The 22,334-nt window shown below is 41.6% G+C and overlaps 2 protein-coding genes across 2 annotated transcripts in view; both read left to right on the top strand.

Annotated features, from left to right (window-relative positions):
- The first annotated feature begins 304 nt into the window (after positions 1-304).
- On the top strand, positions 305-11,923 carry slc2a3b (solute carrier family 2 member 3b). Its single transcript, XM_073486164.1, has 11 exons — positions 305-406; positions 1,018-1,140; positions 4,790-4,894; positions 5,333-5,493; positions 5,737-5,977; positions 6,623-6,785; positions 7,040-7,227; positions 8,762-8,866; positions 8,962-9,063; positions 9,171-9,374; positions 9,467-11,923. The coding sequence occupies exons 2-11, from the start codon at positions 1,117-1,119 to the stop codon at positions 9,722-9,724; spliced, it is 1,551 nt and encodes a 516-aa protein (XP_073342265.1). The 5' UTR covers positions 305-406; positions 1,018-1,116; the 3' UTR covers positions 9,725-11,923.
- A 2,362-nt stretch (positions 11,924-14,285) lies between these two features.
- Positions 14,286-22,334, top strand: part of ephb6 (eph receptor B6) — a 44,632-nt gene continuing 36,583 nt past the window's right edge. The window contains exon 1 of the mRNA XM_073485331.1: positions 14,286-14,360. The gene's annotated coding sequence lies outside the window, so the exon portion shown is untranslated. The remainder of the gene's footprint in view (positions 14,361-22,334) is intronic.

The raw sequence follows: 22,334 nt of genomic DNA on the forward strand, positions 1-22,334 counted from the left end.
CCGACGGGCCAGCAGCAGCACAGAGACTCCTTTCACCGGCAGCGTTTGTTCTCCAGCTCTGCTCCGTACTGTACGCTCGGCCGAGCACGTCCCCTTTCTCCAGCTGAGCGGAAAACGCGCCTGCGCCGCTGCTACCGACATTACGACCCGAGACGAAGAAACCCGAAGTACGTGGGCGCCGGATCGGAAGTTTTGCGTGCGCCTTTTCCTCAGAAGTATGAGTAAGAATGATGTCGATGAGGTGAAACGTGCCGGTTATCGTGTCCGACTTTCTATAAAAACACACAGATAGGAGGGAGGACTGAACATTTGTCACAGCAAACACGTGTGGACAAGACAAGACAAGACAAGACAAGACAAGGTTTTTTTTTGGATACACAAAGGCTGGCACGCATCACATATACCGGTAAACAAACATTTATTTTTATTCATCATGATGATTAATTGTGTGCTTTGTCACTGTCAAACAATGTTGCTCATGATTTAATTTCAGGTGCTGAAATCCTTGTGTGTTATGAATTATAGAAGTGCAGTAGCATCTTGTGCGTAAAACACCTTTTAAAAGCAAAATCCACTTGATCTCATGAAGCTCCATCCGCACAGTGTGGGTTACTACAGCCTCTGCAGCCCACTGAGAGGGTGTTTTTGTTTTGCTTTTTTGTGTGTTTCCATTGTATTGATAAAAATAAGCAAAGCGACAGTAATTTAGTATGAAAAGAAGGAGTTACATCACTTTATTCATTTCATAATTAGAGAGAACCGAAGAGGAGGGTGAATACGGAAGCAGAGGGAGGGGTCACTGTCATTTTGGTTCACAGACTCCTGTTGAGTTCAGAAAAGCTCCTCAGCTGCTGCAGAGTGCTCTGAGTCCATCAGGTGTGTAGTTTGTAGTCTTCTTAATGGCATGAGCTGTAGATGTAACCCACACAATGTTCGGATTCTTCAGAGTTTTATTTCTAACGGATGTCTGCTTTAATAATGATCACATTTTTTGCTCTTGTGTTTGCTTTTTTTCAGGTTTCGACTGTTTGCACAGAGGTGTGTGTTCGTAAGGGATAAGAGACAGCTCACAAGAGTCACTTTCCTTCTTAATATCTTCGATCAAGCAAAGAAAATATGGAGCGGATGGAGGACGAGAAGGTAAATATACTGGACTGTACTGTAAAGGTTGATTCAAGCTGCCTGTTATGATTCCCACTGTTTCCTGAGGAAGACTGTCAGCCTGCTTCTTTGTCATTGTGTGTTTTATTCTGAGCCCGTTTTGAGGCAACACCTCTAATGAATGAGTGTGTGGTATTTACGAGTCACAGGCTGGCAATTCTGTATTTTTCCTTTCTGGCAACGACAGGATCTGGGGATGGGAGTCTTTCAGGACGTGACTAAGAGAGAAAGAGTAGGGAACGGGGCTGGTGGGTGACAAGTTTGAACCTGAGTGTGATCTAGTTTCTTGCTTTTATTTGTACGCTGCGTTGAGATGTGGGTTGAGGAAATAGCAGTAGGACAAAGAGAGAGCTAGGGCATGCTGCGAGGAGAGTTTAGTTATCTTTAAATTTGAATACACCAACATACTATACTTGACATTATGTCAAAGAGTTGGTTTATTCAAATGCCCTGGTGTTGTCTGTAGAGTAAATATCTAAAGTGACTGAAAATTTGCCTGCTCACACCTTGTGATGTCACAAACCGTCCCTGCAGTTTGTCTTTTGAAACATGTTGCATGCAGTTACTTCACTGCCATTGCTGTTACTTAAGATTTACACATAATTTAACCACCAAGCCACAGTGGATAGTAGCATGTGCTCCTAAAAGACTTTTCCATCAAAATGTTCTGCAGTGAAGAGAAGACTTGCTGCAAAAGTCGAGTTTATGATAAAGAAACACACTGAAGGGTCGATGCAATATAGTCGGACAACATAAAGGGAGAAAGAGAATGAGAGAGAGAGACGCAGACAAGGATTGCAAGATGACATGAATGTGGAAATTGAGTGTTGAAGGCAGGGCCGCAGCTATGTCGACTTTGGGGAGGCCCAAAATCTCCTGGGGGGTGGGGGGTGAGGGGTGGGGTGGGGTGTCTGTAGAGTGAAGTAAAGCTTAGTGAAACTTTAACAGCTAACTTCCTGCTATTCTCAAATATTTAAGTATTCATTCACACTCGGATTGAACGCTTCATTTGTTAACTAGCTAACGTTCTGAGAGGAATTGAGCATAACATCTCGAGACATTAATATTTTCATCACAATTATCAGTTATACAGCCTACATAACACTCATATTACATTCTGGTTTGAAAACGTTGTGAAAGAAATTAAATAAAGAGACAGCACAGACTGCTGTAGGCTAAAACCTTTTAACAGCTTAAAATGATTAGTCTACTTTACTTTGTAATTTTGAGGTAATCGGTTTCCACGATTACTTTAGAAGTAAAGTCACTTTGTCCGATTTTACAGCAGTCAGGCGGTGGTTTGTGCTGGGGTACGGCAACACCACTTGGACAAACCATTTGCAGATCTGCAGGACGCCTTAATACGAGAACCAGAAGTAAAAATAATGGTGATTTGTTATGTCAAGTTATGATTATGATTATAGGTCTCACAATGTTTATAGCAGATGTTAATTTGCAACACCGGTCCACTGAAGGGCTTTTAATGACCTTTAAACTTAGAGAACAAAATGGACCAAACACAAGCCAAATAAAAGTACAGAAAAGAGTAGAAACTGAGGTCTAAAGTTCATTGTCGACCTTGGAAACAGCAGCTAAGAGAATAATGTCCCCACAAGATACATTTAGTAGCTGGTCTGGATGTTTCAATCATATCACAGACCGAGACTCTCAGTCGTCATGGATTTATGTCTAAATGTCCCAGACTCAGCCTGTTTGAGTTGTTCGTTTGTGTGACTGTTTACATGTTCAGACAGGTACTCAGTTTAGTTGTTGCATAACGTGTTTTAGCACGATGCAGTTGCGATCAGTATATGTATAAGTACTTTATATTGTAGAATACAGCTGCGGATATTGAATACAGACCGTCTACAAGTCTGCGTTACTACATAATGCTGCTTACTCAATCGGCCACTCCCTATTCAGAGTTGTTTTAAGACGGCGATATAATCTTGTCTGAATGTTACTCAACAGCAGCATGTGGCTGCACATGCAGTTGTTACAAATGTACATGTGCAGCTACGTGCCCACATACATTTTTTCATCATCTAATCTCCTCGAGCCCAGTTCAGCTGCACCCCACACACCCTGCATGTGTTTAATCCCTCTTTTAGGTTATCTGAGGTGGTATCCTGTGGCAGAAGTCAAACATGGCACGCATGTTACTACAATTAGTTTCTCTTTCAAGTATAACATCACTTATTTTGTCTTGCATCTCATTTCTTCTTTCGCTCTACATTATTCTCACTCTTTTGTTCTTTGACTAGTGCTTCATATTTTCAACGTCACTATCACTTTATCGTGTACGCAGCACTTCCTGTGCCATTGTTTGGCTGTCTGTCACATATAGTCCTTATTCTGAGACATGGTCATGATGTTCCCCTGAGAAACACACTGTAGTTATAACTGATTATCACTATCTCAGAGTGGCAAGATATTCTGTTTTTGTTATTTCATGGAATTCATCACTTCCTCCCGTGTGTTGTTTCATTCTGATCCATGTGCTGGTTTAAGGTAATTTAATGAGCGCCTGATAGGAGCAGACAAAAAGTGCCAAGTACTTCGGATACATTTTAAGGAGATAAGGAACTCACGGGTAATCAGGAAAAGGACGCAGCTGATCAGATGAAAGAACAGTTTGTTTCAGGAGACTCTTTGAACCAGTCTTTAGTTTTTTCTTATTAGTGCAGGTTGTGAACATGTTGTTTCATGATGTTTGAGGAATTTGTTATTTTATCTGTGCCAATAATTATATAATTGATGTATGTATCATCACGGTGAAACACAGCTCACTGTGCCTGTCTTTGTAGCTAGAAGCTCTTGTTTTTTGACTCGTGTGAGATTACAGATTGTGCAAAGCAACGTACTAATTAGCATCATGAATGTTAGTCGAGTCAGTGGTGAAACGGGCACATTTTGTAAATAGACGGATTAAACTGGCTGATTAAAATGGATTTTCTTTCATTAATGAGCCTATTTGGACTTAAGCCCCGGACTGTTAGACTCTGGATGTAAATCATAAGCTTTACAAAAGTTCTTAGACTGTCAAATGTTTTACAGACAATGTAGAAGAGATGTAGTCTTTGGGTTAGTTGTGTGAAACTTTGATCGGGGATTTCCATTCTGGCTTGAAACTTAATTTAAACCGATGACTGCTCTCAGTTCTGCTTGGTTGAATACTTTAGCATATAGCTAATTTCACCCCCCGGCAGGCAGTACTGCCTTGTAAGCGATTACTGTCAGGTGTATTAGCTTGTTATTATGAGCTAAACCCACTTTAATTCCGAACCCAGCAGGGAAAAAACATTCACAATAGGATTCAGTCTCTTTCTCTTGGGGTGTCTTTAGCTACTTATCTGAGAAATGCCTCAGAGCTGAAAATCATGGAGCCTGTGCAATGTTGTAACACCTTACTCTCACAGCAGCGCTGCGAGCTGAAACCAGGGAGAGAGGGCAGATGTAGAGAGGCTCATTGTCTGTAGTTTGCCAGTGTCACTATAAACAACAAGCGCTTTGTGGAGCCAGGAACCGGCCATGTCCGCCACACAAACTGAGGCAGTGATTGTACATAAACTCCATCTGCTTGTTGTTTTAATATTTCATATCTGCGTGTCTGTTTTTCTCTCAACAGCCCAAGAAGAAGGTGACTGCTTACCTTCTCTACTGTGTGTCAACGGCAGTCATTGGCTCGCTGCAGTTTGGCTACAACACCGGGGTCATCAATGCACCAGAGCAGGTGTGTGTTTGTAACATGTTGAGCACACACAGCTGGATGAATTCTTGTGGTTCTTGTGTGTTTTATGACAGCGGGGGCAAGCATTAAGGGAGGGGGCATAATTCCTGCATTAATAATAGATGCAATACCACGTCTTCTCTCATTTTCTGATAATTATATTGTAGTAAATCTTTTTCAGTATCACTTTCCTGTTGTTGTTCTGTATAGTGATCGACATGATGTTTTCAGTGTGTCTGGTCTAATTTGAGAGCTCAGCATTATGCTAAAAGCCGTAGTGCCCCCATGTGGATGTTTAAAAAACTCACAAATACACATGAAGCACAATCTCTGTTACATCTGTTAGATCTTAAATGATTTTTTATGACAAACTGCAGAAGACAAAGACTTTCTTTAAAGTTGCCACTTCTAATCCTTTCACCCTTTTCTGTGGTTTGACAGAAATTGCGAAGGTTTTTCCAGAATGTGTCGACAGAAAGGTCCGGGGAGCCTTTCAGTACAGGAGCCAACACCATGGTGTGGAGTTTTGCCGTGGCCATCTTCAGTGTGGGAGGCATGATCGGGTCTTTCTGTGTTGGATTCATGGTCAACAAATTTGGCAGGTGAGAACATCAGGGGAACAACTGCGGTTTAATGCAAGATGACAGATGTGTTTTCAGCTTTGACTGAATATCACTAATATGACCAAGTCAATTAGTCATTTAAAAATGATATAGCAACTTTGAAAATAGATTAGTCATTTCAGTATTCCGCATTTAGAAGCCTTTTATAACTGCTTATTTGGTTGTTTTTCTCTTTACTCTCACTAACTTTGACCGTCTTTCTTTCTCGTCATTCATCACCAGGCGTAAGTCCATGCTGCTATCTAACGTCCTGGCTCTCCTCGGAGGGGGTTTTATGGGACTGTCGGCTCTGGCTCAGTCTTATGAGATGGTCATTATCGGCAGGTTTATCATCGGTGTGTTCTGCGGCCTGTGCACTGGGCTGACGCCCATGTATGTAGGCGAAATCTCGCCCACGGCTCTCCGAGGAGCCTTCGGTACGCTGCATCAGCTGGGTGTAGTTATTGGCATCCTGGTGGCACAGGTAAGACGCTGTGATATGGTGATGATGTTACTGTGATTTAAATATTGTTGCATTTTATATTAGATTATGCGCAAGCTATGGATTTTTGCAGGATAACATTGACTTAAGACATCAGCTTTGCTTCGAGAACTTCAAGTCCTTAAAACACTTCTGCTATATTCACCTCACAAAGCTTTTTCAGACATCTTGTCTTTATTAAAGTGGTGTCTGAGGCTGTTTAATATAAAGTCTGTTCATCACTCATGTGACCTGTAGATCACCATAAATACCAAGTACAGAAAACAACATTATCATCATGTTTTACGCCACATTTACTCTCAGTGGAAACAGAAATTTACAAGAAAAATATACATGGCTCTAAATACAAAACTCATAATACTATAAGCATCTTTTCAGAATATTTTTTGGAAAAAATAAGAAAATATTATTTAAAGAGTTAGATTTTAAGCTTTTCAACACAAAGGCAACACATGACACAGACTTGAGGGGCATTTTTACGATAAATCTGACACCACATCAACGCACAGCAAGTTCATGACTTTATATGAGGAAACAGCCTCAGACAAGATAGCTGAATATGTCTGGTGAGGTGAGTGAAGCATGCTGTAAATGAGTCCACTTCATCCGCTGCTGTCTGTGTTTCAGATCTTTGGTCTGGAGTCTCTGCTTGGCTCAGACACTCTGTGGCCTCTGCTGCTGGCTCTGACCATCCTGCCGGCCGTCATGCAGACTATTATGCTGCCCTTCTGCCCTGAAAGCCCCCGATACCTGCTCATCAGCCTCAACCAGGAGGAGGAGGCAAGGAAAGGTCAGTTTTGAGCCAGTTTACAATATGCTAACAAGCTGGCAGCATTAGGATTTAATGAGACTGAATCTAGAATCACTGGTGAATTTTTAATGATGTGCGAATTGAAGCATGTCCTGCAGATGAGGTGGCCCTGTGGTTAATTAAACATTTACCATGTGACATGTTCGAAGACCCTTCCAACCTTTCTTTACATCATATTTGCATAAATAATGTACTTACTTCCTCTCTATTTATCCATCTTCTCCTCTCTGTAGCGCTGGTGCGTCTGCGCGGCACCGAAGATGTGAACGATGACATTCAGGAAATGAAGGAAGAAGGGATGAAGATGGCCATGGAAAAGAAAGTGACCATCCCCGAACTCTTCCGCTCCCCCAACTACCGTCAACCAATCATTATCGCTATCATCCTCCAGCTCTCTCAGCAGCTGTCCGGCATCAACGCTGTAAGTAAACATGATATCCTATAATCGAGTGTAATGGATATTATTATTATTAAGTGTCAGTCTGATGTGTGAGGGCGATCTTCAAACCTGTCATCTCACACATGACTCTTTAAAGGAGCATTCACTGAAATTATACAAATGTTTCTGACAGGCACTCGACAAGAGATGCTTCTTGGCTTCAGGCAATGTTAGATTGAGTGGAATAATAACCCTCAAAGGGTTAAAAGACAGAGACACACACAGTGGTATTTACTGGGTATTTTGTTAATGAGGTCATGTAACCAGGCTGACTTAATGTGTTAACGGTTGCAGCGTCTGACCTAGCAATCACAGTCAAACTGCTGCAGCCTGCGGCTAGAGGCTGCAACATCGATTGAACTCTGACAGACGCCTTAACACTCACAACCTATATCACTCACCAGTACGGCAGCCAGTAGAGTTAGACATAATGCAACTGTGTGTCTAAGTACCTGCTGTGTAATTATTCAAAAAAGTTTATATATAGCATTTTAACATCTTGCAGCTCCCTGTTTTGGTTTTATGTCCTGCAACTTAAAACCCTAAACTGTTTCAGTCCACTCAGATGTTTCCGTTTTTTTTTTTTTTTTTTTTTAGCTTAAAAGCTCTAAAAAAACATTGTACACCACCTACCTAGCACCAAACAACAGACAGACAAAGTGAGCGACAAGCCTGTGAACATAGTGGAGCATTTGTTAGGGTTTGGCAAAAAATGTGAGGGACCCAAAGGCAGACACGATGTTCGGCAGGTAAAGACACAAAAGCGAGCTTTAATGAAGTAAGCTGAAGTCCAAAAATCAAAACGCAGGCAACAACACTGACAAAAACAGGCTGGGGCAAATCCAAAAGACTAAAGAGAAACACAAAACTAAATGAAGTACAAACCAGGATGGAGCTTGGGGACACAGGCAGCAAAAAAACCCCAGGGGCAGGAAACACGCGGAGCCAACTCAGAGTACCAGGAACAATACAGGACCTGAGAACAGAGAACGCAGAACACAGGAGACCAATGTGGGGAAACAGACAAACACAGGCTTAAATACACAGGCACTAATTAATAAATGAAACACAGGTGTACACAGAAAAAGGGCAGGAAAGAGACCAAGATAGGAAGTGGAAAGTCACAACAAGACACGTGAGGATGAAGTCAACAAAATAAGAGGAGGCAAACATCTAAACTGAAAACCAAAACCATGACAGCATTTAGATATTTCTGTCAGGAGGTGGTGGAGACCAAAACAGAGCTAAACAGAGCACAAGGTAACACTTTATAATGTCCTCCTAATGTGTTACTGGGCGTTAATATTGGTCTAACAATCACCAGGTGGTTATAAACACAGCAACAAATAAATACTAATGTTGCATCCGTGTCTGCTGGATGTGTAGCAGCTAACACGTTGGCCTTATCAACTTTAAAGGGTGATAATATGTCAGTGTAAAAACAATCAATTCATGCTCGACTACAATAATTTTATTTACTGGAGTGAGTAATGTCTATTTTTGTCTCCTCTTTCAGGTCTTTTACTACTCTACAGGCATATTTACCACAGCTGGTGTTACTCAACCCATCTACGCCACCATTGGAGCTGGAGTCGTGAACACTGTGTTTACTATCGTCTCTGTAAGTCTCTGACTACACATTTGGTGTCTCGATACAAGGCATGTTTTTGTCTTTTTTGGATTATTAATCAGTCTTTTTTGTTGTTTTGACTCCAGCTCTTCCTGGTTGAACGGGCGGGACGAAGGACGTTGCACCTGATTGGACTGGCTGGAATGGCTGTCTGCGCCCTCCTCATGACCATCTCCCTGGCTTTGGTGGTGAGTGATGGTTGCCTGGTTCTTGTCCTGTGAGACAAAAAATATTGCATCCTCATTGCTACCTTGTTACATCGCCTCATACTCTCTGTTTTTCTTTTTCTGAGCAGGAGAAAAACCAGTCTCTTAGCTACCTGGCCATAGTGGCTGTGTTCGGCTTTGTTGCCAGTTTTGAGATGGGTCCGGGTCCCATCCCATGGTTCATCGTGGCAGAGCTCTTCTCCCAGGGGCCCCGACCTGCCGCCATGGCCATCTCCGGTTTCTCCAACTGGACTGCCAACTTCCTCGTTGGGTTGGGTTTCCCTAAATTAGCGGTATGAACACATTTATTTCACTAAAATCCTCAGATGCAGAAGCAGTACGAGTTCGACGTGCATTTACAATCATCCTCCTCATCTTCTCACAGGAACTTTGCGGTGCTTACGTCTTCATCATCTTCATGGTCCTCCTCATCTTTTTCTTCATCTTCACCTTCCTGCGAGTGCCTGAAACCAAAGGAAGAACCTTTGATGACATCGCTCAGGGATTCAGCGCCAGTGCAGGGAAATCCCCACAATCCCCGGGGCCTGAGGCGGTGGTCATCGGCCCTCCAGAGAGCAAAGACGTTCCACCCATGTCCCCCACAGAAAAGGTTCCCATGGTGGATCTTCCAGAGAAGCCATGAGCATCGTTCGCGAGAAGAAGGAAAAGAGTACGAGACAGACGACAGATTCTGAGCACATAGATATTGTAAAAAGTTATATTTCATAACTCGCAACTAATGAAAGAGCGGTGGGGGTGTGTTTAGAAAAAGCCAACTCAGTGTATTAATGCAGAAATAAGATTTTAGTTTTCTAGTGTGCCTTTTTTAATTAAATACAGTGTTTTTTTTACAGACTCAGCAGTTACAAATGCTAAAATAATTCCATGTAATCCTGATTTAAACACAGGCCAAACTTAACTGAATTAACAGTACTATCTGTAGACATTCCCAGTGCCAGCTCCATGCATACTGCCTTATAAGAGGATCAACATACGTTCAGTATTAGTCCCAGGTCCTCAGCTACCCCCAATGTTAAAAGGTTGCAGGATTTGGGGGTTTTACGTATTGAGGTCAAGCTTGAAAAGCCGGTTTTGGAGCCCGGTAGTTTGACCCAAAAAAAGGGCTGACTTACTGCCCCGTCTGCCTGAATGAGGTGCCTTGCTGCTTGGGGGAGGGAGCTGAGTAGATAGCTGAACTGAGTATAATAAATATATTTAAACATTTAGAAGATGAGAAATAATTCTTCTCATCATAGCACAACGTACCCTGAGAGTTGAGGATGTTTGTGTGTTGTTGGTGCTGATAAACAGAGGGTGTTAACCTGCCATCCCCCCCTCTCCATCCCCGAGGAGCAGAGAGAATAGACAGAGGTTGTTTTAGTTGAAAATGTTAGCCTACTCTGCCTGACTCATTGCTCCTTTATCTGACTGAGGTAGGTGCAAGTTTGCATTGATAAATCCATGGCGACTGTCTGTGGTGCCGAAGTAGCAGCTTTAAGACCTCGTAATTGCACCTTTTTCTCTCAGTCCCGGCATTCTGCCTTTGATTCAATAGAGACCCGAAGTCAAGCCCCTTCCGATGGAACTCATTTGACCTTATTCAGGAAAAAAAAAGGCAAAGTAGTCGATGGGGAGAGACAAATATATTTTTGATCCCGTTTGAACTTGTGCTGTGAATTACACATATGATGTTTGTCGATTTAAAAGATAATTTTGAAGGCAAGAAAGTCGCAGTTTGCCGTAAAGATAATAAAATACTATCTATTTTGTGTGAAACCGCTCAGTGAACTAAATCGTCTCACTCAACACACGTCACCAACACCAACATGGCCGTCGCCTTGGCACAAAAAAAGTATTAAAGGAGTGAAAATCACAATAAATCTGGCCATATTGACAACTGCAGTGATGTGAAAGCAGAGTACGTGACCGATTCTACAAGGTTTCTTTTATGGGCTTAGTGAGCATAAAACAAGACAATGTCACTTACATGTAGTCTTCCCAATTATGTTTTTTCACAGTCTTATACTTCATTCATTGAAGTGTGACTTTCTCGAGTTGAAAAATTATCTTTTAAATTGACAAAAATCATATGTGTGATTCATGGCACAATTCAAACAGGATCAAAAAACATATTTTTTGCTCTTGCCATTCACTACAGTACATGTTTTTCTGAAATGAGGTCCCATTTTGGTCCACCAGAAGGGGCATGACTTCTCCTCTCTGTCATCTACAGAGTGGTGTCACCTTCATGATCAAAGTAACAGGTAAGAGTGAGAGGATCATAGAGGCACACTGCCACGTAGAATATTCCTATAATATTTCAACGATCGTTCAGTTGAATCTGGGCTACTGAAAATACAACCTCAGACCAAGCCACCTCTGTGACAAAGTATTTTACGGGGGACATGACTTTTTACTGTAAGGCTATCCCCCTGTTAAACATTAACAAATCACTGACTGATGATGACGAAGTAACAACAAGGACAGTTCTGTAAATTGTTACTGTCTGCTTCAAGTATATTGTTTGTATGAGAGTAAGGTGTACTTTATCACTGCCAAGCCTTTTCAAAGGCTTCCCGCTCTACAGAACACAACCTAACCTCTTGTTTCGTATGATTTCATTGCACAGCCAGTACGACAGAAACATTGTTGTAGTGCAGTCGTTCACCGTATGCATTACAGCAGTTGGACACAGACACTCAGGTGGCTTCTCGTGTTACACCGTATCATCGGCTTCTAACTGAAAATACATTTATCCATCACTGTACTTGAAAGTCTTTTGATGACTGTATGTAGCAGTAACTTCTGAATCACAGGTCATGAAATAAAATGTCTTACAATCTCTAAAATAGAGTTACATCAAATCAAAAGAGCTTGTCAGTGTTACCACTGTTGTTTGAGAGATGTGTTGAAACACATTCACGTCTACTGATAATTAAACTAAAACAAGTATCGCAGTATGATACTGTATTCGCCATGTGTGTAAGGAAGCCCATTCCTGCCAGTACAAAAAATATGCTAAAAACAGCCTTGATAAAAAATAAATGTTCCCATGGTAAGTCATTATTATGAGATAAAAAAAATTAATATTGAACTTTTTAAAATTTAATATTAATGACTTCTATTTAATATTTTTGACTTTTTAAATCTCATAATTATGACATCTTATCTCATAATTGTGACTTTATATCTCATTATTTTTATTTTTTTAATTATGACTTTTTAAATCTTATTAATTATTTTATAATTTAATAATGAGAACTTTATATCTCATAATTTTATTTCATAATAATGATTTACCATGGGAATATTTTTTTAATGAACCTTAGTTTTAACTGGCAGAAATGGGCTTCCATACGTGTTTGATGGCAACGTTTAATAATAACACTAACTGAATTGTATTTATTTCGATGGTTAACGCACAAAAAGTGTCTTATCATATGTATTTGTTTTGTCTGAAACCATGTGTATATATTGTAGTATCCCCAGTTACCACATCACGGTCAACTATTACAGCACAGTATACATGCTTATAAATGTTGTGTCAGTGTTTGTACAGCTGCTTTTTCCTCTGGATGTGTGCGCAATCTTAAGGAAGCACTTTTCAATATTTGAACTTAGCAGCGTTTTCTTTTGCACTTTTGCAGTCAGTCTACTTTCTAATGATTGCTTGTATTGTGTGTGGCTCTCTGTTACATGTAAATATCCTGTGTTAGGGTGTGTATGGTTTCTGTTATTTTTGGTTTTTCATAATCCTGTATGTTACATCCACTGATTTGTCTTGCACTGTTACTGTGATGTAAATCACTATATTTCTTTAATGCAGAAGTGAGAAGTAAGTTGAGTGTCAGATAATTTTCTACTATAATATCGTCTTTTCTCCTGCTGTAATATGAGTGACACTTGCTTTGAAAAACTAAAAAGGAAATAAAGAAAGCCTTATTTTAAGGGAATGTGTGACTTGAGTTATGAGCATCAACAGTCTGATTTTACTGTTTGTACTGTAATGCAATGAGTCAAAGCAAGTCTCATGCCATGAATGTTTAATGTAGCTGCAGTCTGTGCTAAGTGTGAAAGTGTGTGAGGGTCGTCTGGTATTTTGTCTGGTACCCACTTCTGCACTGTGGCAACTCCATTTCCTCTTCTGCACCGTGACAAAACCTCAGTTAGCTGTGCCGTTATTTGATGTAGAGCTAACCAGCACTCTGAAATACTGAAATAAAGCCATGAGTCTAAAACCAGAGTTCAGTTTTTCACTGCGGTGGCGGTGGCCTCTGAACGGTTGGGATTAAAAAGATATATTCACGACTGTGTTGACATTTTTAGGAATGCTTGCGTGAGGAGTTATGAGGTCACATTTCCTCCTGGGTCACACAGCTTCAGAAGCCAAACCAGAACACATGTAGAGATGCAAGAGAATATTTAGCCCGAAGAGGATTTCCTCTGGAAATGTACTTTAAGAAAACATTCGCTGTTGTTGTTCTTGCATTCAAGGGAACTCAAATCCAATGTGAATTGTTGTTGATGTTATATTATTAGAAAAGGAGACTAAAAACACACTAGGGCTTCATCCAAGGATTATATATTATATATTATATAAGTCAGCCTTGTGTGACTTAGGCTAACAATGATTTTCTCAATGAAATTATTCATAATTTAGTCTGCAGCACGAGTTTCAATCTGATATTATTGATGGTGTAACATGAGAAAAGTTCATATTACATGTAATTCGTCCCTCTGTCATTATTCTTAATCATATTTCTATTTTGGAGATAATCTGGCTCCAAGCTTTCCCATAATCCTTTGGGAGATGTAAACAGGAAGTGTTCCCTCCTGTATGTGATGTAGGACTCAAGGCTCTTTAGACAACGGAGCTCACAATGTAAACAAAAATAAAGCCATGTCTCATGAATAACTACACTTCACTAACATTAGGTGAGAGACAGACTTGAGTTTACCCCAGACAGTTAGCAGTTAGCAGATATCAAAGATGCTAGCATAACAACACAGTTCACAAAATACGCACAGCAGAAAGTCGGGCCATGTTTGACTATATATCTTTAAACATTACAGTTTAACATGCATTTTAGATGAATTAGATGTAAACACTTGGAAATAAAATCATGAAAGAAAGACTATAATTGTATGTAAGCTAGTAAGTAATGCACGGTTTTCTACCCGGAAGTTATTGTAAACAAACAAGTCAATTAGCATTGGATGTACGCTACAGAAAACTGCTGAAGGATGACTGAAACTGAAGACGACATGGTGATGCTCAGGTACAAGTAGCCTTGTTTCTGTGATTTAAATGTGTATTTATGGACGATATCAGTGTGTTCAGGTTTGACTCAGTATTGACTCTGCTGACACTGCTACAATTGGGAGCTAAGAGTATTTTTTTTAAAGAAGAAAAGTCAAAACTCTCTGATGCTAGCTTCTTAAATGTGAATATTTTCTGGTTTCTTTAGTCCTCTTTAACAGGAAACTGAATGTCTTTAGGTTGTAGACAAAACAAGATATTTAAGGTCGTCATCTTGGGCTTTGTAATACACTGATCGACCTTTTTTCACCATTTTCTGACACTTTACAGACCAAACAACTAAATAAAGATATTCTAGAAAATAATTGACAATGAATAAAAAAAAAAATCTCCTGAAAAATCTTAGTTGCAGCCTGATTTCACTGCTGTCTGTCAGCAAATAGATACAAATCCCCATCACTACTTCCCAGAGCACATGGTGACCTCTAAATATATTTTAAATTATTTTTGTCCAACCAACAGTCCAAAACCAAAAGACATTCAGAGAAAACTTACATAACCAAAACAATATGCACATTTAAAAACCTAGAATTACTGATTATTTTTGCCCAAAAAATTACTTATTGCTTGATTATCAAAAGTTACATTAAATTTCTGATAGTTGACTAACTGATAAAACAGCTCATAGCTTCAGCCTAAAGAAACAGACAAAGCACAGGCATTTTATTCAAGCTGACGCATGAAAATTGATTAAGAAATTTTAATATCCCTCCTTAATGACTGTGATCCATTTCCCTGTCCACGTTACCCGCTGTACCTCTCAGCCCCTCAGAGCAAAGGTCCTTGGGTACAGGGCCCCCCGGCTGGCTGGGAATGGGGCCATCTAACTGTGTCAAGCCAATGGGCAACATCTCCCTGCAAGAGTCTACTGAAGTCTTACTCATTGCAGTGAACTGGGGCATGAAAGCCCATCAACAAGCTGCAGTACTGCGGTCTTGCCAGCGAGTGGCGTGCATGGGCCAGAGGCCAGAGGGCTGTTCAGCTCTGTGCGTTTGCATGTGTGAGTGCATGTCTAGATACTGTCTGGATGAGCAATCCTGTGAAGCGAGGAGTGTGTCTGAGTGGGGGGGGTGGGGTGTTAGGAAGAGGGAGCACGAAGCCACATGAAGGATGGAGAGCCTCCAAAAATGTGTTGAAATTATACTCATTTTCCATAAAAGGTAGAACTGAGAGAGGAAAAAGAAGTTGGGCACTCTCACATGCCACAGCTTGAAAAATGCAAGTTAGCACAGTGTCCAGACATGTGAGGGATGCCACAGTTTGAGGCACCGTCTGCCAGGCGGCCTCGCAGAAATGTGTGGACGAGAGCTGGAACTGTTAGACATGTCTAGACAGTTGTTTTAGAGACCAGACAAACTTGTTTATTAATTTTTCCACTTCCTTCTCCTTCTGTCACTCTCTCTTGTCATGACTCTTTGTTTCGCTCAATTAAAAAAAAAACTCTCACTCTCCTCTTCTCACCCTTTCTCATCTCTCTCTCTCTCTCCCCCGTCTCTCTGACAACAGTGTTTTGTTTACTTCCTCTGTTGGCAGTGTACTTATTGTATGTGCTGCTCTGTAAATATTTTTCTCCTTCCCTCATCCATTCATCCATCCACACCCCCCATCCTCCCTCTCTCCCTCTCTCTCTCTCCTCTCATATAAAGGGAGCAAACAGACTCCACCCCCTCTCTCACCCCCCTCTCCCTCCCTCTCTCGCTCTTTCACACACACTCATTCTATCTCCCTCTTTCATGCTCTCTCCCTCCCTCTCTCTCTGTCAGTGTCATTCTGTAGTGGAGATGTGGAGTGTCTTTCTGTCTCTCTGTTTGTTTCTCCAGCCTAATTCAGCAGAGGAAGGTAAGGACTAAACTTTTTACTTGAATTCATTCACCTTGCGTCTGCGATTGCGCGCATGTGTTCGGATGGAGAGTTTGTTTCCCATCATGCGCTCGTAATGAGTCCACAAGTGAAGGATGGACACTTCTGCGTTAGCTCTCTAAGAATGTGTGTCTCTCTCTGGCAAAAGTGTGTAAAACTGTGGCATGTTAAGGCCGCAGCACCTTGAGAAACCTCAATTTTTGAGCGCTACACCTCCAGTTTGGGACCCCTTGAATAATTAACACCTTTCCCCCTGCTCACACAGCCCCGTGTGTGCGTTAGTTTTGCATCCTTTTTATTGTATCTGAAAGCATCTGTGTGTGTGCAGACTCCTGTGTGTGCCACTGTGCCAGCACATCATAGGACTTTGTTGGCATGGAAGTGCCAGGTGCATGCCGGGGCCTATCAAGCTCCCCCAACAAAAGAATATGGAGATTAGGCAGGAGACAAACGAATAATAAGTTGCATAACCCGTTTCTCTTTGCCTGTGTATTTGGCGACCCCCCACCCCCTGTGTCACTCATGATCTCACGGATGTGACAGCCGGAGACCCCTGCCCCCTCTCCGGTGCTGTTATCTGTGCCTCTTTGGCTTTTTAATGAATGCGTCTCTGCTCCCAAGTCTTCACACTTTCTCTGCATAGATGGAAATATTAAATGTCTTACAAAGTGGCAGAGTGAGTGAGAGAGTAAGGAATCAAGAGAGAGAGACTGTCTGGAGAGGCTGATAGTTAAGTGAGACTTCTATGAAGTGTTTTGCCACATCAGAGTGGGCGGACTTGAGAAACCTCACGATAATGTGATGACTCAAACTGCCTTTTTATGTGTGTGTGTCCATACATATGTATTCTTAAAGGTGCATGCATGCTTTGCCGTCCGCCTATACATAGCTCCTCCATCCTGTCCCCAACACTTGAGAGGGTTTCAGCCGTCACTCAGCACGCAATTACATTCAAAGGATCTGGCTGCACGTCGGAATGAGCTGCACCTGTTCACGCTCATCTCCCACTGGCTTTAGTTTACTGCGAGGTGTGTGTCAGTTATAGTCTATAACAGAGGTAACTTATATGTCAGCCTCATGCCACATTATGTGAGCGGTGCTTGTAACAGATGGCCTGGACTAAGATGAGACAGAATGACAGAGAGGCATAGAGGCTGCACAGTGTTACTGGCCTACTGACTCTGTTTGTGTAATTGAAATAGAGCTCTTCGTAATACAGTATTAACCCAATAGCATGGACGTTCATATAAATCCACATAAATTGAAACGTTTAGTTATGTCACGGAGGGAGGATTTGGCGTCTGCCTTGGCTGTGATGGCAATAGATGACGTGTCTGTCTGGGCTGACTGGCAAACTGATTTGTTTACTGTCTGTCTTTCTTTTGTTCGTCTGTCTGCTGCGTTTGGAGTATATCTGAGTGTATATACCACTAACAACCCGTATTTCTCGTCTGTTTTCACACCACAAATCATAAAGAAAAGCGTCATTTTTAGCCTTCATTTCTTGCAGTGAAGAGTATAAAAACTAGTTTGCCACCTCGTTGCATGCAGACAAACTGCAGAGCGTGTGACTGACAGGGCTTTTGATTTGTCACTCTCTCTGCTGCCTGTGTAAGTGTTGATGCGTTCGCCCACATGCATTGTTGATGTGAAGCCACATGGCTGGGCTCTGAATTGTTGGATCCGTGTTGAGGATTGCGTGTTCACACTGAAGGAGAGGCCTGTGCAGGAGGCACACCTGATGCCCCTCCAGCTCTTCTTGTCATGGATGAGTGGAGCTGCAGTGATGCTCACTGAGCTATACATATCCAGAAATTAACCTTGTATCATTAGTGAAACTTATGTCATACCCTGAAAAGGCAATCTAATCTGATTTGTCAAAAAGACAACTGGCTGCACAAACTGTGGCCTAAAGTGTTCGCCAGTAACAACACCGATAAAAATGTGCATGATTTTTTGCATAAAAATCTAACCAGGCGAAAAGGTTTTGCAGATGTTATTTGCAGTTGTGGAAAGTAATAAATCGTCACCAACACTGAGCGTCTTTCTACACTTACCATAAACTGATCAATCTACAATTTGTAAAGTTAGTTAGAATAGTTGCAACTAAAGTCGGCCTGTAAAGACGGACCAGTGAGTAGATGAGCCTCCGTGTTCAGCGTGATAGCGCTTAATGTCCCCGACAACCTCTGTAGTCTTATTTAGCCACCTGCTGGCAACCGCCTTTTTTAAGACACGTAAATGCTACAACCTCTGTTGACCACGGACCCTGTTTCAAGCATTTATCCAACCCATTCAAAAAAAACATTGACTTTAAGACGAGGGAGCCGGAAGTGCAACTTTATTCTGGGTTTTAGGCCTCATTCCTGCAGCATCCTATGTAGGCATCATGGCTAACACTAGCAACACTGGGCACGCAACAAGCCAACAGAAAGTCAAAATAACGCAGCATAATTGAGATTAGTAACTGTAATATAATTGCTGAATTACAAATTGTAATCCCTTATAAATCCCTTAGTAAATCTACAGTATTACTAATCTCACCTTTACATTTATCTTGTGACTCTTTGGACGGGGCCCGACCCCTGGATTGGGAAATACTGGACTTTAATATCTAACTGTATGTAAAGTAGCGAGGTCACCAGCTACAACAGTTCATAGGATATTGCCCAACTGATGCAAGACTAGGTTTTTAAGAATCTGATCATGGTATATTGCCAGACACTCATTTTTGTGTATAAACACATAACATAAATAAACAATGACATTTTTTTTAAAGAATTGTGACCAGAATGCAAACTAAGTTGGTGATTTTACAAATGAAAAATCAACCTGTCAGTGCTCTGTGGTTGACACAGTATGTAATGGAAAAACTAAATTACCTCAAACCTAGTTTGGCATTTCTGTACAGCAATTTTTAGTAACTAATTGGCTGAAATATATAGTAATACAGCTATATCTGTAATAAATTAATCCTAAGCCTGTCCAATTTATCATTCTAGCTCTAATGAAGGAAATAAATATGTAATAATGTATCAGTCACAGGGACCATTTTTCTGCACAATAGAGTGCTTTTACTTTGATACACCCCGGCCTTTGATACACTTGATAATACTTATGTACTTTTACTTAAGTTAGACTTAGCAGGATTTACTGTCCCTCACTTATGATGAAGTATCTTTACACAGTAGTAATGGAGCTTAAAAGTAATGAAAGGATCAAAATCATTCAATCAGTCATCAGCCACATAACAAAGAAAAACACCAGGCTGTGTGGTCTGTGCATGAAGTATTACTCATCTTCACTTCGAGCCATGTTTACATTCTCACTTTAAGGTCATCTGGGCCATCTTTCCTGCCGTCACATGCCGTCTGGCTTTAACGGTATTAATTAAGCTGATTACTATCCTTACCCCGGGTGTAATAAGCCGCCTTTTCAGGACATTACGAATTAGAGAAAGTGTGATAAGAAAATAAATGGCATGCTCGTCACAGTGGGAGTGCAGCAGGACAGATGCCACTGTCAGCCCTGAAAAGCTTCCTGTTCTTGTCTCTCCTGCCTGCATGTGCAACGAGCTGCAGAAACAGAGAAATCACATGCTGGTGAGAAGTGGAGGATGTAGCATCCCCATCACTGACACAGCAACACTTAACTGTGACCAAGCACTATTTTTAGCAATGTTTTTGCATGTCATTTTGAAAAGCAACATAATTTTCTGTGGCTGTTGAGAGCTCCGTAATGACATTAGGCCACTTTTCCACAAGTGAATCACATATCTGCCATTTGTGATATGAGGGGTTGAAGCCCTCAGGCGGCTGCAAGCCAAGACTCTCTGCTTTGAGTCAGTCAGTGTCATTGCAGATAGCATCACAGATAATACGCCCATGCAGACAGGGAATGATTTAAAGCCAAAATCTAAGTGAAAGATGAACGCGTGGTATGGACTGCTGTGACACGGTGGAATGTAGTTTGTGGTTTTGAGTTTCACATTAAAGCCACACTTGGCAGTTTGCGTGTTGGCGTCAACTGAACAGGGCGAGAGCAAACTTTGATTGTTGAAGGCTTCACTGTTCATAAGTGACGCAGTGAGATTACAGTAAACTGATCTCTTCTCAGATTCACATTCCTTCTTAGTGGCTGTTGAGGGTGGAGATGGTGATGAAAATGTGTTTGGAGCAGGTTCAGTCTTCATTTCTATTGAGGAATGAACTTTTAAGCAGAGGGAGGGACAAATGCTGTAACACCATTGAGGAGTATTTTTCCACAGGATTTTTGGCCAAAAGCGTTTTTTAGGTCTCATGACTGCCGCTTTCATGACAAATCCAATCCTATTGAGGCGTAAAGTACAGTACACACCCAAAATGTGTTTCAACTGTTTTGCAATCCTCTGATCAAGAAAGGGGAGAGTAAAGTGTAGGAATATCTGAACAAGTTAAAAGATCTTTTTTTTACTTTCTGGGATATACACTTAGATGCACTCTTGCAGAGAACTAGGTGAGAAGGTTGATACCACATTTATGTATGTACCCTTAATATGAAGCCTAGCCCAGAGACACTCTGGCAGTGAAGAGCTGCTCCGGGGAATGAGTGACCCTGAGAACAGCAGCAGAAGACGGGGAAGAAGTCTGAAGAGGTCAGTTTGTTTACCAGGGAAACTACAGCTCATAAACTACTATATCAGAACCACAAGAAAAACACATAAAGACGCCAATCAGAGGCGGAGTAGTGAGGGTCAGTGGGATCCATAATAACGTGGACGGAGCCCAGCTAAGCTAAATTTCCAGTATGCTACACTTAGCTAAACGACGGCTGGCGTAAGCTTTCTCTTCAATCAACCAACATGAGAGTGGTATCGACATTCTCATCTAAAGATGACAGTTGTTACGTACCTTTCCAAAACCAACGATCCAGTTTTCACACCCACTTCACTCCGTCATTGGCCTGACATGTGGAGGTGTGAAAGTAAACTGGATCTGACCTTTTTTGCCACTTTTCAGAGACTGTCTGAGAATGTCTGTCTGTTAGGTGTTTTGCCTTATATTTAGTCAATATAACGTGTCTCCCTCTCTATGATTAGTTTTAACCATGCCATCAAGTGTAGCTGATTGAAGATGGCATGTATTTTCTAGCAAAACAAGTATATTTATGATGTACGTCCAAAATGTTGAACTATTCATGAAGATGTAGTTACCGAGCCCCATTCCCCAGATGATTACCCAACCAGTCTCATCTTTGCAGACGTCTTGTAATCAAGGAAGAGTCAGTTTTCGTGAAATATCCTCCTACCTGTGCCTGTTGCTGCCTGTTCAGCGACTCATAGCAGACGTTGCTCTGTCATCTCACCTGGCTTAAGTGCTGTTTGTTGCAGCTGCACTTTCATTCAGCTTAACCACGGGAGAGTTTTTTGATAACTCCCTTTGACATGTGCATACTTATTTCTGGAATCGCGTTAATCCCCCTGCTTCCTTCCTCCCTCCTTCCGCCGCGCTCCTCCTGCTCCCTCTCTGTCTTGGCGTATCACTCTCTCGCTGTGGTTGTTTGTAATGATGGTTTGGTGTTTGGCCTTGTCCTTGACTGACTGTCTGTGGGTGGGAGCATCTGGAGCGTATAAAGAATGGGTGGAGAGATGGGTGGATGAGTGGACAAAAGACAAAACATAATCTGACCACTGCCGAGAACGCTTGCAGGCACTGTGGGAATTTTTTTGTGAAATTGTGTGTGTGTGTGTTCCTGAAACTTGCGATTACCTGTGAGCTCAGTGACTCTGCGTGCGTTTACTTTGGTGTTAAGGCATATTACACGCTCACACACTAACACCCCTCTAGCTTACATTAATATTAACACCCAAATTCTTTGCTGAGTGTCAGGGGAGCTCTATTGCCTGGAAAATGTGCGGCAAAGTAGCGTACATCTGCCATCAAATAGGCGTGACGTGAACAACAGCACTACACTTAGCGCTGGAGAGTGTCGATGCATGCATGGCCACACAGAGAGGAGAAGTGTTGGGCAAAGAGAAATGGATGGAGAGAGTGGAGAGAGGGTCACTCAGCTGAAGTGAACACTCGAGTGGCGG

This window comes from Pagrus major, chromosome 17 (genome assembly GCF_040436345.1).
Source record: "Pagrus major chromosome 17, Pma_NU_1.0".
Classification (NCBI taxonomy): domain Eukaryota; kingdom Metazoa; phylum Chordata; class Actinopteri; order Spariformes; family Sparidae; genus Pagrus; species Pagrus major.